A 16,252-nucleotide genomic window follows, 5' to 3' on the forward strand; every position below is an offset into this window, starting at 1 on the left:
GAAGTGACCAGGTGATTTCACGCAGAGACAATGAGAAGTGGCCAGGTGATTTCACGCAGAGACAATGAGAAGTGGCCAGGTGATTTCACGCAGAGACAATGAGAAGTGGCCAGGTGATTTCACGCAGAGACAATGAGAAGTGACCAGGTGGTGAATTTACAACTTTCAATAGGCAACATGAAATTGCTTGTTCGGTTGTGTTCGGATATATGTTTAGTATGGATTATATGTTAGAAAAGTAGCATATTATATCACCCACTAATTCGAATTGTCCCTGTAGCCTGCTGCTTTCCCTCTCCCCTGCCACGTCGAGACATTCCAGAAAGCTAAAGGGGGGGGGGGAGAAAAATCCCCTGAAAAATACTTACACACTGGCCCACCACCACACCCCCACCCCGTCATAGCCCAGCATGAAATATCCCCTCAAACTGTATTTGCCTATATAGGCTACATGTGTCAATGTAAACTCTTCTACAGTAATACATTTGTGTCTGGTGGTCTTGTGGGGGTCTTGCAGTAGTGATGCAGTCTATTTGGTCTGCCGCCCTGACTACTGGGCCCTCCGTTTCCACGTCAACACATCTGCTGTGTGCTACTGCGCCTGCGCCCATGCCATTAAACCAAGAACGGACTGGGATCCAGGGAAGAAGACAGAACGGGAAGAAGAAGCTCAGAGGAACCGAAACAACCTGCGAGAGTGAAAAAGATACCAATAGCAACCGTAAAAGTCACGGTTATCCACCTTAATTTTTGTCGGTAAAGGATAGTGCTATGACAATGAACCAGTGCGTGCACGGGATGATCTATCTGGCGGTTCTGGTGGCGTTTGCCGCCTGTGACACCCCTCCGGTACCGTTAGATGACATCGTGATTGAGAAAACGTTCGTGCCGGAGCAGTGCGGGCGCGCTGTGAAAGTAGGAGACTACGTCCGTTACCACTATAACGGCATGTTCCCCGACGGAAAGAAGTTTGACTCCAGGTATCGTTTTGCTTTTCTTTTCTTCCCCTCTCCCTTACTTCAGTTCCTGCATGCAGTGAGTGGCGTGTACGTCTATAAACTCATGTGCAAGTTTTATCACCGGGTCGCCCAAACAGCCACGCAGGCAGAGAGAGAGAGAGAGATGGAGAGATTGTAATGTTTACTGTTCATTTTTTATTGATTATTTCACTTTTGTTTATTATTAATTTCACTTGCTTTGGTAATGTAAACAATGTTTCCCATGCCATTAAAGCCCTTTGAATTGAATTGGGGGAGAGAGAGAGAGCAGTTCAGTCAGAGAGAGAGAGAGAGAGAGAGAGAGAGAGAGAGAGAGAGAGAGAGAGAGAGAGAGAGAGAGAGAGAGAGAGAGAGAGAGAGAGATGTTCAGAGAGAGACAGACTCTGCTTCAGTCTCCAAGCATGAACTGAAGAATAACTGGATTTAAACAGTTCCTGTTATATTATGACGTACCAGCTGCATCTACTGTCTCTATTATATTATGACAGACCAGCTGCATCTACTGTCTCTATTATATTATGACAGACCAGCTGCATCTACTGTCTCTATTATATTACGACAGACCAGCTGCATCTACTGTCTCTATTATATTACGACAGACCAGCTGCATCTACTGTCTCTATTATATTATGACAGACCAGCTGCATCTACTGTCTCTATTATATTACGACAGACCAGCTGCATCTACTGTCTCTATTATATTACGACAGACCAGCTGCATCTACTGTCTCTATTATATTATGACAGACCAGCTGCATCTACTGTCTCTATTATATTACGACAGACCAGCTGCATCTACTGTCTCTATTATATTATGACAGACCAGCTGCATCTACTGTCTCTATTAAATTATGACAGACCAGCTGCATCTACTGTCTCTATTATATTACGACAGACCAGCTGCATCTACTGTCTCTATTATATTACGACAGACCAGCTGCATCTACTGTCTCTATTATATTACGACAGACCAGCTGCATCTACTGTCTCTATTATATTATGACGTACCAGCTGCATCTACTGTCTCTATTATATTACGACAGACCAGCTGCATCTACTGTCTCTATTATATTACGACAGACCAGCTGCATCTACTGTCTCTATTATATTACGACAGACCAGCTGCATCTACTGTCTCTATTATATTACGACAGACCAGCTGCATCTACTGTCTCTATTATATTATGACAGACCAGCTGCATCTACTGTCTCTATTAAATTATGACAGACCAGCTGCATCTACTGTCTCTATTATATTACGACAGACCAGCTGCATCTACTGTCTCTATTATATTATGACAGACCAGCTGCATCTACTGTCTCTATTAAATTATGATAGACCAGCTGCATCTACTGTCTCTATTATATTATGACAGACCAGCTGCATCTACTGTCTCTATTATATTACGACAGACCAGCTGCATCTACTGTCTCTATTATATTATGACAGACCAGCTGCATCTACTGTCTCTATTATATTATGACAGACCAGCTGCATCTACTGTCTCTATTATATTATGACAGACCAGCTGCATCTACTGTCTCTATTATATTATGACAGACCAGCTGCATCTACTGTCTCTATTATATTATGACAGACCAGCTGCATCTACTGTCTCTATTATATTACGACAGACCAGCTGCATCTACTGTCTCTATTATATTACGACAGACCAGCTGCATCTACTGTCTCTATTATATTACGACAGACCAGCTGAATCTACTGTCTCTATTATATTACGACAGACCAGCTGCATCTACTGTCTCTATTATATTACGACAGACCAGCTAGATCTACTGTCTCTACTTTATTATGACAGACCAGCTGCATCTACTGTCTCTACTTTATTATGACAGACCAGCTGCATCTAATGTCTCTACTTTATTATGACAGACCAGCTAGATCTACTGTCTCTACTTTATTATGACAGACCAGCTAGATCTACTGTCTCTACTTTATTATGACAGACCAGCTAGATCTACTGTCTCTACTTTATTATGACAGACCAGCTAGATCTACTGTCTCTACTTTATTATGACAGACCAGCTAGTTCTACTGTCTCTACTTTATTATGACAGACCAGCTGCATCTAATGTCTCTACTTTATTATGACAGACCAGCTAGATCTACTGTTTCTACTTTATTATGACAGACCAGCTAGATCTACTGTCTCTACTTTATTATGACAGACCAGCTAGATCTACTGTTTCTACTTTATTATGACAGACCAGCTAGTTCTATCTCTACTGCTACTAAATACACCGGCTGATACTGTATACCTGTCCCGCTGTAGGCCATGAACACACAGGTATAACCTCCAGGTGTGTGAGTGTAGGTCATGAACACACAGGTAGGTATAACCTCCAGGTGTGTGAGTGTAGGTCATGAACACACAGGTATAACCTCCAGGTGTGTGAGTGTAGGCCATGAACACACAGGTATAACCTCCAGGTGTGTGAGTGTAGGTCATGAACACACAGATATAATCTCCAGGTGTGTGAGTGTAGGTCATGAACACACAGGTATAACCTCCAGGTGTGTGAGTGTAGGCCATGAACACACAGGTATAACCTCCAGGTGTGTGAGTGTAGGTCATGAACACACAGGTATAACCTCCAGGTGTGTGAGTGTAGGCCATGAACACACAGATATAACCTCCAGGTGTGTGAGTGTAGGTCATGAACACACAGATATAACCTCCAGGTGTGTGAGTGTAGGCCATGAACACACAGGTAGGTATAACCTCCAGGTGTGTGAGTGTAGGTCATGAACACACAGGTAGGTATAACCTCCAGGTGTGTGAGTGTAGGTCATGAACACACAGATATAACCTCCAGGTGTGTGAGTGTAGGTCATGAACACACAGGTAGGTATAACCTCCAGGTGTGTGAGTGTAGGTCATGAACACACAGGTAGGTATAACCTCCAGGTGTGTGAGTGTAGGTCATGAACACACAGGTAGGTATAACCTCCAGGTGTGTGAGTGTAGGTCATGAACACACAGGTAGGTATAACCTCCAGGTGTGTGAGTGTAGGTCATGAACACACAGATATAACCTCCAGGTGTGTGAGTGTAGGTCATGAACACACAGGTAGGTATAACCTCCAGATGTGTGAGTGTAGGTCATGAACACACAGGTATAACCTCCAGGTGTGTGAGTGTAGGTCATGAACACACAGATATAACCTCCAGGTGTGTGAGTGTAGGTCATGAACACACAGGTATAACCTCCAGGTGTGTGAGTGTAGGTCATGAACACACAGGTGTAACCTCCAGGTGTGTGAGTGTAGGTCATGAACACACAGGGAGGTATAACCTCCAGGTGTGTGAGTGTAGGTCATGAACACACAGGTAGGTATAACCTCCAGGTGTGTGAGTGTAGGTCATGAACACACAGGTAGGTATAACCTCCAGGTGTGTGAGTGTAGGTCATGAACACACAGATATAACCTCCAGGTGTGTGAGTGTAGGTCATGAACACACAGGTAGGTATAACCTCCAGGTGTGTGAGTGTAGGTCATGAACACACAGGTAGGTATAACCTCCAGGTGTGTGAGTGTAGGTCATGAACACACAGGTAGGTATAACCTCCAGGTGTGTGAGTGTAGGTCATGAACACACAGATATAACCTCCAGGTGTGTGAGTGTAGGTCATGAACACACAGATATAACCTCCAGGTGTGTGAGTGTAGGTCATGAACACACAGGTATAACCTCCAGGTGTGTGAGTGTAGGTCATGAACACACAGGTAGGTATAACCTCCAGGTGTGTGAGTGTAGGTCATGAACACACAGATATAACCTCCAGGTGTGTGAGTGTAGGTCATGAACACACAGGTAGGTATAACCTCCAGGTGTGTGAGTGTAGGTCATGAACACACAGGTAGGTATAACCTCCAGGTGTGTGAGTGTAGGTCATGAACACACAGGTAGGTATAACCTCCAGGTGTGTGAGTGTAGGTCATGAACACACAGGTAGGTATAACCTCCAGGTCTGTGAGTGTAGGTCATGCCAGGCCAGCAAACTGATCAGGTTAATCATCTCATTAATAGGTCATTTAGTCATTCATGTAAACTGTTGGGCTGAAGTAGACCAGTAGGTTTCAGCATCGATGTGCACTGAGATGTGGTTGGCCGGTGTAGTAGTTCAGACCTGGTGACGCGGCATGTTATTTAGTCTCACCACAGCCAAGCAATGACGGCTGACTGGACAGAGAGCTACATATGACTGACTGATTGACTGACTGATTGACTGACTGACTGGGTGACTGGCTGACTGACTGAGAAAATTAGTGTTTTCCTTGTTTCTTCTCTTTGTCTTTTTTGCTTGAGATTTTGGCAGCTCCCATAACGTTGTGTGTGTGTGTGTGTGTGTGTGTGTGTGTGTGTGTGTGTGTGTGTGTGTGTGTGTGTGTGTGTGTGTGTGTGTGTGTGTGTGTGTGTGTGTGTGTGTGTGTGTGTGTGTGTGTGTGTGTGTGTGTGTGTGTGTGTGTGTTGCAGCTATGACCGCGGTAGCACCTACAATGTTTATGTGGGTAAGAAGCAGCTGATTGAAGGGATGGACAGAGCTCTGGTAGGGATGTGTGTCAACGAGAGACGCCTGGTCACCATCCCCCCACAACTGGCCTATGGGAAGGAAGGATATGGTAAGCTCATAACATTTTTATTTTTTATTTATTTATTTATTTTACCTTTATTTTACCAGGCAAGTCAGTTAAGAACAAATTCTTATTTTCAATGACGGCCGAGGAACAGTGGGTTTATTGCCTGTTCAGGGGAACAGTGGGTTTACTGCCTGTTCAGGGGAACAGTGGGTTTACTGCCTGTTCAGGGGAACAGTGGGTTTACTGCCTGTTCAGGGGAACAGTGGGTTTACTGCCTGTTCAGGGGAACAGTGGGTTAACTGCCTGTTCAGGGGAACAGTGGGTTTACTGCCTGTTCAGGGGAACAGTGGGTTAACTGCCTGTTCAGGGGAACAGTGGGTTTACTGCCTGTTCAGGGGAACAGTGGGTTTACTGCCTGTTCAGGGGAACAGTGGGTTTACTGCCTGTTCAGGGGAACAGTGGGTTTACTGCCTGTTCAGGGGAACAGTGGGTTTACTGCCTGTTCAGGGGAACAGTGGGTTTACTGACTGTTCAGGGGAACAGTGGGTTTACTGCCTGTTCAGGGAACAGTGGGTTTACTGCCTGTTCAGGGAACAGTGGGTTTACTGCCTGTTCAGGGGAACAGTGGGTTTACTGCCTGTTCAGGGGAACAGTGGGTTTACTGCCTTGTTCAGGGGATCAGTGGGTTTACTGCCTGTTCAGGGGAACAGTGGGTTTACTGCCTGTTCAGGGGAACAGTGGGTTTACTGCCTGTTCAGGGGAACAGTGGGTTTACTGCCTGTTCAGGGGAACAGTGGGTTAACTGCCTGTTCAGGGGAACAGTGGGTTTACTGCGTATGACATGACTTAGAACATAGTTTACAAAACCCAATGGAACTTATTAAACTTTATACGTGAGGTTTGGGAGAAAATAGATCTCAGCTCTTCTCCTCTAATCAATCAACATCTACATGTACTCAACTGATCATCTGTCACTTATTTATTTACATTTAACCTTTATTTAACTAAGGTAAAGTCAGTTAGGAACAAATTCTTATTTACAATGACGGCCTACCGGGAACAGTGGGTTAACTGCCTTGTTCAGGGGAACAGTGGGTTTACTGCCTGTTCAGGGGAACAGTGGGTTAACTGCCTTGTTCAGGGGAACAGTGGGTTAACTGCCTTGTTCAGGGGAACAGTGGGTTAACTGCCTTGTTCAGGGATGCAGAACGACAGATTTTTGTCAGGTCAGGGATTCAATCCAGTAACCTTTCGGTTACTAGTACAACGCTCTAACCACTAGGCTACCTGCCGCACCTGTAATCTGTGTGTTTAGCTGCCAACATTGTGAAATCATAGCTTTTAACGTGGTTATAACATAGCTTACAGTAGGCCCATAACATGGTTATAACATAGCTTACAGTAGGCCCATAACATGGTTATAACATAGCTTACAGTAGGCCCATAACATGGTTATAACATAGCTTACAGTAGGCCCATAACATGGTTATAACAGCTTACAGTAGGCCCATAACATGGTTATAACAGCTTACAGTAGGCCCATAACATGGTTATAACAGCTTACAGTAGGCCCATAACATGGTTATAACAGCTTACAGTAGGCCCATAACATGGTTATAACAGCTTACAGTAGGCCCATAACATGGTTATAACAGCTTACAGTAGGCCCATAACATGGTTATAACAGCTTACAGTAGGCCCATAACATGGTTATAACAGCTTACAGTAGGCCCATAACATGGTTATAACAGCTTACAGTAGGCCCATAACATGGTTATAACATAGCTTACAGTAGGCCCATAACATGGTTATAACAGCTTACAGTAGGCCCATAACATGGTTATAACATAGCTTACAGTAGGCCCATAACATGGTTATAACATAGCTTACAGTAGGCCCATAACATGGTTATAACAGCTTACAGTAGGCCCATAACATGGTTATAACAGCTTACAGTAGGCCCATAACATGGTTATAACATAGCTTACAGTAGGCCCATAACATGGTTATAACAGCTTACAGTAGGCCCATAACATGGTTATAACAGCTTACAGTAGGCCCATAACATGGTTATAACATAGCTTACAGTAGGCCCATAACATGGTTATAACAGCTTACAGTAGGCCCATAACATGATTATAACAGCTTACAGTAGGCCCATAACATGGTTATAACAGCTTACAGTAGGCCCATAACATGGTTATAACATAGCTTACAGTAGGCCCATAACATGATTATAACAGCTTACAGTAGGCCCATAACATGGTTATAACATAGCTTACAGTAGGCCCATAACATGGTTATAACATAGCTTACAGTAGGCCCATAACATGGTTATAACATAGCTTACAGTAGGCCCATAACATGGTTATAACAGCTTACAGTAGGCCCATAACATGGTTATAACATAGTTTACGGTAGGCCTATAACATGGTTATAACAGTTTACAGTAGGCCCATAACATGGTTATAACATAGCTTACGGTAGGCCCATAACATGGTTATAACATAGCTTACGGTAGGCCCATAACATGGTTATAACATAGCTTACAGTAGGCCCATAACATGGTTATAACATAGCTTACAGTAGGCCCATAACATGGTTATAACATAGCTTACGGTAGGCCTATAACATGGTTATAACATAGCTTACAGTAGGCCCATAACATGGTTATAATATAGCTTACGGTAGGCCTATAACATGGTTATAACAGCTTACGGTAGGCCCATAACATGGTTATAACATAGCTTACGGTAGGCCTATAACATGGTTATAACAGCTTACGGTAGGCTTATAACATGGTTATAATATAGCTTACAGTAGGCCCATAACATGGTTATAATATAGCTTACGGTAGGCCTATAACATGGTTATAACATAGCTTACGGTAGGCCTATAACATGGTTATAACATAGCTTACGGTAGGCCTATAACATGGTTATAACAGCTTACGTTAGGCCTATAACATGGTTATAACAGCTTACGGAAGGCCTATAACATGGTTATAACAACTTACGGTAGGCCCATAACATGGTTATAAACATTGGTCTGTCTTGTCTGTGTGTGATGACAAACACAGGTAGAAGCTGTAGCTCTGTGCTCCGGATGCAGTTGGTGGTTGGCTCTATGGGGTCGCACGAGGAAGTGTTTGTGTGTAGGCCTGTGTACAGCATGTCTGTGTACAGTATTCATAAAACAGACAGAGGAAGGAGGACAGGAAGTGGGCGGTCTCGGCTCCATGTGGAATCGGCCCACTCTGACATCACAGACCAGGAAGTGGGCGGTTTCGGCTCCATGTGGAATCGGCCCACTCTGACATCACAGACCAGAAAGTGGGCGGTCTCGGCTCCATGTGGAATCGGCCCACTCTGACATCACAGACCAGGAAGTGGGCGGTCTCGGCTCCATGTGGAATCGGCCCACTCTGACATCACAGACCAGGAAGTGGGCGGTCTCGGCTCCATGTGGAATTGGCCCACTCTGACATCACAGACCAGGAAGTGGGCGGTCTCGGCTCCATGTGGGATCGGCCCACTCTGACATCACAGACCAGGAAGTGGGCGGTGCCTGGAGCCAAGCTGTTTGTTACTTTGCACAGGGCAGGCTGAGCCAGCTGCTGTCACTGAATATCAGATCAATCAGCTGGTTGACAGATTAGTGTTGCAAGAAGCTCAGACCAACCCTCTACAACTAACACAGAGAGGAGGAGTCCTGTTGTAGGCGGTACCCTCGTTTACAGGGGAGAGCACAGTGTCAGGAGGGTGTTTGTCCATATTAGTGTATGTGTGTGTGTATAATAGCATGTTGTTGTGCGTATAAAGAGGTCATCAAGCAGATTGGTTGGTTTTGCACGAGGAGAGATTAGAACAGGAATGTGTGGCCTGATTTGACATGTAGAGACCGGTAAAGAGAGAGAACGCGAGATGGGGGGAGGGTGCGTGTATGGACAGGTAAATGTAGGTGTCTTTTCTATAGATTTGTGTGTGGAAGAGAGAGAGAGGGTGAGAGAGGGTGAGAGAGGGTGAGAGAAGGTGAGAGAGGCATAATAGCCATAACATGGCATTTTAAACATCTCTATTTCTTTGAGTGCAATGCCTGCTGTTCATTTTTATTGTTCATTTCACTTTGTTTTTGTTATCTATTTCACTTGCTTTGGCAATATGGTTCCCATGCCAATAAAGCCCTTTGAAATGAATTGAATTGAGAGGAAGAAGGAGTGAGAGCCGGGGAGGGAGAGCCGGGGGAGGGAGAGCCGGGGAGGGAGAGCCGGGGAGGGAGAGCCGGGGGAGGGAGAGCCGGGGAGGGAGAGCCGGGGAGGGAGAGCCGGGGAGGGAGAGCCGGGGAGGGAGAGCCGGGGAGGGAGAGCCCGGGGAGGGAGAGCCGGAGAGGGAGAGCCGGGGAGGGAGAGCCCGGGGAGGGAGAGCCGGGGAGGGAGAGCCCGGGGAGGGAGAGCCGGGGAGGGAGAGCCGGGAGGGAGAGCCGGGAGGGAGAGCCGGGGAGGGAGAGCCGGGAGGGAGAGCCGGGAGGGAGAGCCGGGGAGGGAGAGCCCGGGGAGGGAGAGCCGGGGGAGGGAGAGCCGGGGAGGGAGAGCCGGGGAGGGAGAGCCGGGGAGGGAGAGCCCGGGGAGGGAGAGCCGGGGAGGGAGAGCCCGGGGAGGGAGAGCCCGGGGAGGGAGAGCCGGGGAGGGAGAGCCCGGGGAGGGAGAGCCCGGGGAGGGAGAGCCCGGGGAGGGAGAGCCCGGGGAGGGAGAGCCGGGGAGGGAGAGCCCGGGGAGGGAGAGCCCGGGGAGGGAGAGCCGGGGAGGGAGAGCCAGAGAGTTGGAGGGAGAAACAGTCTTTGCCAGCAGAGAGAACAACTGTCAACTCACCAGTATGAATTGAATCACAACCACCCTCAACTTTGCTACCCCTTCTCCTCCCATCCTCTTCCCCTCCTCTCATCCCCCCCCCAAAACAGTACCTTCAAAGAAATCATTCCATGTTCATCTGACGAGTCTAACATTGAAAGAAAGAAAGAGAGAAAGGAGAGAGGAAGTAGAGAGAGGGGATGAGAGAGAGAGAGAGAGAGAGAGAGAGAGAGGGGATGAGAGACGGGATAAGAGAATAGAAGGTGAGAGAGAGGTGATGAGAGAAGAGAAGGTGAGAGAGAGGGGATGAGAGAGACAGGATAAGAGAAGAGAAGGTGAGAGAGAGGGGATGAGAGAGACAGGATAAGTGAAGGTGAGAGAGAGATCAAGTGTAACTCTGTCATTCTTCCTTAATCCAGGTGATGTCATCCCTTCAGACGCAATCCTCAATTTTGACGTTCTGTTGTTGGACGTGTGGAACCCTGATGACGGGGTTCAGAGTGAGACGTACTTCACCCCTGAGAACTGCTCTAGGAAGGTGGAGGTGTCAGACTACGTACGATACCACTACAACGGAACACTGCTGGACGGAACACTGTTCGACTCCAGGTGAGACACACTACACACACTACACACTACTAACACACTACTAACACACACTACACACACTACACACTACTAACACACTACACACTACTAACACACACTACACACTACTAACACACTACTAACACACACTACACACTACTAACACACTACACACTACTAACACACACTACACACTACTAACACACTACACACTACTAACACACACTACACACTACTAACACACTACTAACACACTACTAACACACACTACACACTACTAACACACTACACACTACTAACACACACTACACACTACTAACACACTACTAACACACACTACACACACTACACACTACTAACACACTACTAACACACACTACACACACTACACACTACTAACACACACTACACACACTACACACTACTAACACACACTACACACACTACACACTACTAACACACTACTAACACACTACTAACACACACTACACACTACTAACACACTACTAACACACACTACACACTACTAACACACACTACACACACTACACACTACTAACACACACTACACACACTACACACTACTAACACACTACTAACACACACTACACACTACTAACACACACTACACACTACTAACACACTACTAACACACACTACACACTACTAACACACACTACACACACTACACACTACTAACACACACTACACACACTACACACTACTAACACACACTACACACACTACACACTACTAACACACACTACACACACTACACACTACTAACACACACTACACACACTACACACTATTAACACACTACTAACACACACTACACACACTACACACTACTAACACACTACACACTACTAACACACACTACACACTACTAACACACTACTAACACACACTACACACACTACACACTACTAACACACTACTAACACACACTACACACACTACACACTACTAACACACACTACACACACTACACACTACTAACACACACTACACACACTACACACTACTAACACACTACTAACACACACTACACACTACTAACACACACTACACACTACTAACACACTACTAACACACACTACACACTACTAACACACACTACACACACTACACACTACTAACACACACTACACACACTACACACTACTAACACACACTACACACACTACACACTACTAACACACACTACACACACTACACACTACTAACACACACTACACACACTACACACTACTAACACACACTACACACACTACACACTACTAACACACACTACACACACACACTACACACTACTAACACACACTACACACACTACACACTACTAACACACACTACACACACTACACACTACTAACACACACTACACACACTACACACTACTAACACACACTACACACACTACACACTACTAACACACACTACACACACTATACACTACTAACACACACTACACACACTACACACTACTAACACACTACTAACACACACTACACACACTACACACTACTAACACACACTACACACTACTAACACACACTACACACTACTAACACACTACTAACACACTACTAACACACACTACACACTACTAACACACTACTAACACACACTACACACACTACACACTACTAACACACTACTAACACACACTACACACACTACACACTACTAACACACACTACACACACTACACACTACTAACACACACTACACACACTACACACTACTAACACACTACTAACACACTACTAACACACACTACACACTACTAACACACTACTAACACACACTACACACTACTAACACACACTACACACACTACACACTACTAACACACACTACACACACTACACACTACTAACACACTACTAACACACACTACACACTACTAACACACACTACACACTACTAACACACTACTAACACACACTACACACTACTAACACACACTACACACACTACACACTACTAACACACACTACACACACTACACACTACTAACACACACTACACACACTACACACTACTAACACACACTACACACACTACACACTACTAACACGCACTACACACACTACACACTATTAACACACTACTAACACACACTACACACACTACACACTACTAACACACTACACACTACTAACACACACTACACACTACTAACACACTACTAACACACACTACACACACTACACACTACTAACACACTACTAACACACACTACACACACTACACACTACTAACACACACTACACACACTACACACTACTAACACACACTACACACACTACACACTACTAACACACTACTAACACACACTATACACTACTAACACACACTACACACTACTAACACACTACTAACACACACTACACACTACTAACACACACTACACACTACTAACACACACTACACACACTACACACTACTAACACACACTACACACACTACACACTACTAACACACACTACACACACTACACACTACTAACACACACTACACACACTACACACTATTAACACACACTACACACACTACACACTACTAACACACACTACACACACTACACACTACTAACACACACTACACACACTACACACTACTAACACACACTACACACACTACACACTACTAACACACACTACACACACACACTACTAACACACACTACACACACTACACACTACTAACACACACTACACACACTACACACTACTAACACACACTACACACACTACACACTACTAACACACACTACACACACTATACACTACTAACACACACTACACACTACTAACACACACTACACACACTACACACTACTAACACACACTACACACACTACACACTACTAACACACACTACACACACTACACACTACTAACACACACTACACACTACTAACACACACTACACACTACTAACACACACTACACACACTACACACTACTAACACACACTACACACTACTAACACACACTACACACACTACACACTACTAACACACACTACACACTACTAACACACACTACACACACTACACACTACTAACACACACTACACACACTACACACACTACACACTACACACACTACTAACACACACTACTAACATACACTACTAACACACACTACACACACTACACACTACTAACACACACTACACACACTACACACTATTAACACACACTACACACACTACACACTACTAACACACACTACACACACTACACACTACTAACACACACTACACACACTACACACTACTAACACACACTACACACACTACACACTACTAACACACACTACACACACTACACACTACTAACACACACTACACACACTACACACTACTAACACACACTACACACACTACACACTACTAACACACACTACACACACTACACACTACTAACACACACTACACACACTATACACTACTAACACACACTACACACTACTAACACACACTACACACACTACACACTACTAACACACACTACACACACTACACACTACTAACACACACTACACACACTACACACTACTAACACACACTACACACTACTAACACACACTACACACTACTAACACACAATACACACACTACACACTACTAACACACACTACACACTACTAACACACACTACACACACTACACACTACTAACACACACTACACACTACTAACACACACTACACACACTACACACTACTAACACACACTACACACACTACACACACTACACACTACACACACTACTAACACACACTACTAACATACACTACTAACACACACTACACACACTACACACACTACACACACTACACACACTACGCACTACACACTACTAACACACACTACACACACTACACACACTACACACACTACACACTACTAACACTACTAACACACACTACACACACTACACACACTACACACACTACACACTACTAACACACACTACTAACACACACTACTAACACACACTAACACACACTACTACACACACTACTAACACACACTACACATACTACACACTACTAACACACACTACACACACTGCACACACTACAAACACACACTACACACTACTAACACACACTACACACACTACTAACACACACTACACACACTACACACATTACACACACTACACACACTACACACTACTAACACACACTACACACTACTAACACACACTACTAACACACACTACACACTACTAACACACACTACATACTACTAACACACACTACACACACTACACACTACACACTACTAACACACACTACACACTACTAACACACACTACACACTACACACTACACACTACTAACACATACTACACACTACTAACACACACTACACACTACACACTACTAACACACACTACACACTACTAACACACACTACACACACTACACACTACTAACACACACTACACACACTACACACTACTAACACACAGGACACACACTACACACTACTAACACACACTACACACTACACACTACTAACACACACGACACACACTACACACTACTAACACACACTACACACTACTAACACACACTACACACTACTAACACACACTACACACTACTAACACACACTACACACTACACACGACACACTACACACTACTAACACACACGACACACTACTAACACACACGACACACTACACACTACTAACACACACTACACACTACACACTACTAACACACACGACACACTACTAACACACTACACACTACTAACACACACGACACACTAATAACACACACGACACACTACACACTACTAACACACACTACACAATACTAACACACACTACACACTACAAACACACACTACACACTACACACTACTAACACACACTACACACTACACACTACTAACACACACTACACACTACACACTACTAACACACACAACACACTACACACTACTAACACACACTACACACTACTAACACACACAACACACTACACACTACTAACACACACTACACACTACTAACACACACTACACACACTACACAATACTAACACACACTACTAACACACACTACACACTACTAACACACACTACACACTACTAACAAACACTACACACTACTAAAACACACTACACACTACACACTACTAACACACACACGACACACTACACACTACTAACACACA

At 44.6% G+C, this 16,252-nt stretch overlaps 1 protein-coding gene across 1 annotated transcript in view; it reads left to right on the forward strand.

Annotated features, from left to right (window-relative positions):
• Nucleotides 1-615: 615 nt before the first annotated feature.
• The window catches only part of LOC124043167 (peptidyl-prolyl cis-trans isomerase FKBP9-like), a 28,916-nt gene continuing 13,279 nt past the window's right edge, over nt 616-16,252 (forward strand). Inside the window, exons 1-3 of the mRNA XM_046361426.1 lie at nt 616-980; nt 5,501-5,646; nt 10,870-11,059. Coding sequence (XP_046217382.1) covers nt 772-980; nt 5,501-5,646; nt 10,870-11,059 — 545 coding nt within the window. The 5' untranslated portion in view covers nt 616-771. The remainder of the gene's footprint in view (nt 981-5,500; nt 5,647-10,869; nt 11,060-16,252) is intronic.

This window comes from Oncorhynchus gorbuscha, linkage group LG09, assembly GCF_021184085.1.
Source record: "Oncorhynchus gorbuscha isolate QuinsamMale2020 ecotype Even-year linkage group LG09, OgorEven_v1.0, whole genome shotgun sequence".
Classification (NCBI taxonomy): Eukaryota; Metazoa; Chordata; class Actinopteri; order Salmoniformes; family Salmonidae; genus Oncorhynchus; species Oncorhynchus gorbuscha.